This window comes from Cariama cristata, unplaced genomic scaffold, assembly GCF_000690535.1.
Source record: "Cariama cristata isolate BGI_N322 unplaced genomic scaffold, ASM69053v1 scaffold30568, whole genome shotgun sequence".
Lineage (NCBI taxonomy): Eukaryota > Metazoa > Chordata > Aves > Cariamiformes > Cariamidae > Cariama > Cariama cristata.
This window is the reverse complement of record NW_009629903.1, coordinates 2206-2950: the sequence shown is the minus strand read 5'-3', so window position 1 is coordinate 2950 and position 745 is coordinate 2206. Positions and strand designations below refer to the sequence as shown.

At 65.0% G+C, this 745-nt stretch overlaps 1 protein-coding gene across 1 annotated transcript in view; it reads right to left on the bottom strand.

Moving 5' to 3' along the window:
• Positions 1 to 620: 620 nt before the first annotated feature.
• Positions 621 to 745, bottom strand: part of LOC104165663 (chromosome unknown open reading frame, human C17orf70) — a gene marked incomplete at both ends in the record, with an annotated part of 1385 nt that continues 1260 nt past the window's right edge. The window contains one exon of the mRNA XM_009705341.1: positions 621 to 738. Coding sequence (XP_009703643.1) covers positions 621 to 738 — 118 coding nt within the window. The remainder of the gene's footprint in view (positions 739 to 745) is intronic.

Genomic DNA, 745 nt, shown 5'->3' with positions numbered 1-745 from the left:
CACTGCCCCGTGCAAGGGGCTCAGCTACAGCTACGAGGTGCTTCTCCGCCTCTCTAGGCACTCTGCTCCCTTCCTCCGCTCCCAAGGGCGAGCGGCGCACCTTGCTGCGTGCCCAGACCCTGGGCAGACACCGCACGCTGCCCTCGGTGCAGCAGGGTTGGGGGGACCATTCCCCCCCAAGCTGGGGGGCGGCGTGCAGGCTCTGAGCAGCCACGCAGGAGCCCCAGGTCCAGAGAGCAGCATGCCTGAAACTCCCTTTCTGGAGCCAGCCTCCTCCCAGCTTGCTCGGGGCTCCCCACAGGCTGCCCAAGGGGACAGGCACAGCTGGCACCAGTGCCCCGTGGGAACCTGTGTGGATCGGCCACCTCCTGCGACACCGAGCAGAGAGGAACCGCGACCGGGCGGGGAAGAGCCGGAGCTGCCAGCACGCCTTGCGTTCAGCCCAACTCGGCATGCTCGACAGAAACGACTTACAAAAACGAGGGGAGTCAACAAGAACGGATGGAGGACGGAGCCCAATCTGGACCGTAAGGAGGGGTGGAGACATACGGGCCGGAATAGGCAGCTATCCTGTCCCGCTCCACCCCAAGACCCAGTGCACGCCCCGCTGCCAGCAGTACCTTCTGATGCCCGAGAAGACAAGGAAAGAGCCACAACGCTACAGATACTTAAACTGGCCGGAGACAGGACGGGAGGCAGGACGCCGGTGCAGCTCTCTGCGTCCTCAGGGTCGGAGGAATCGCCA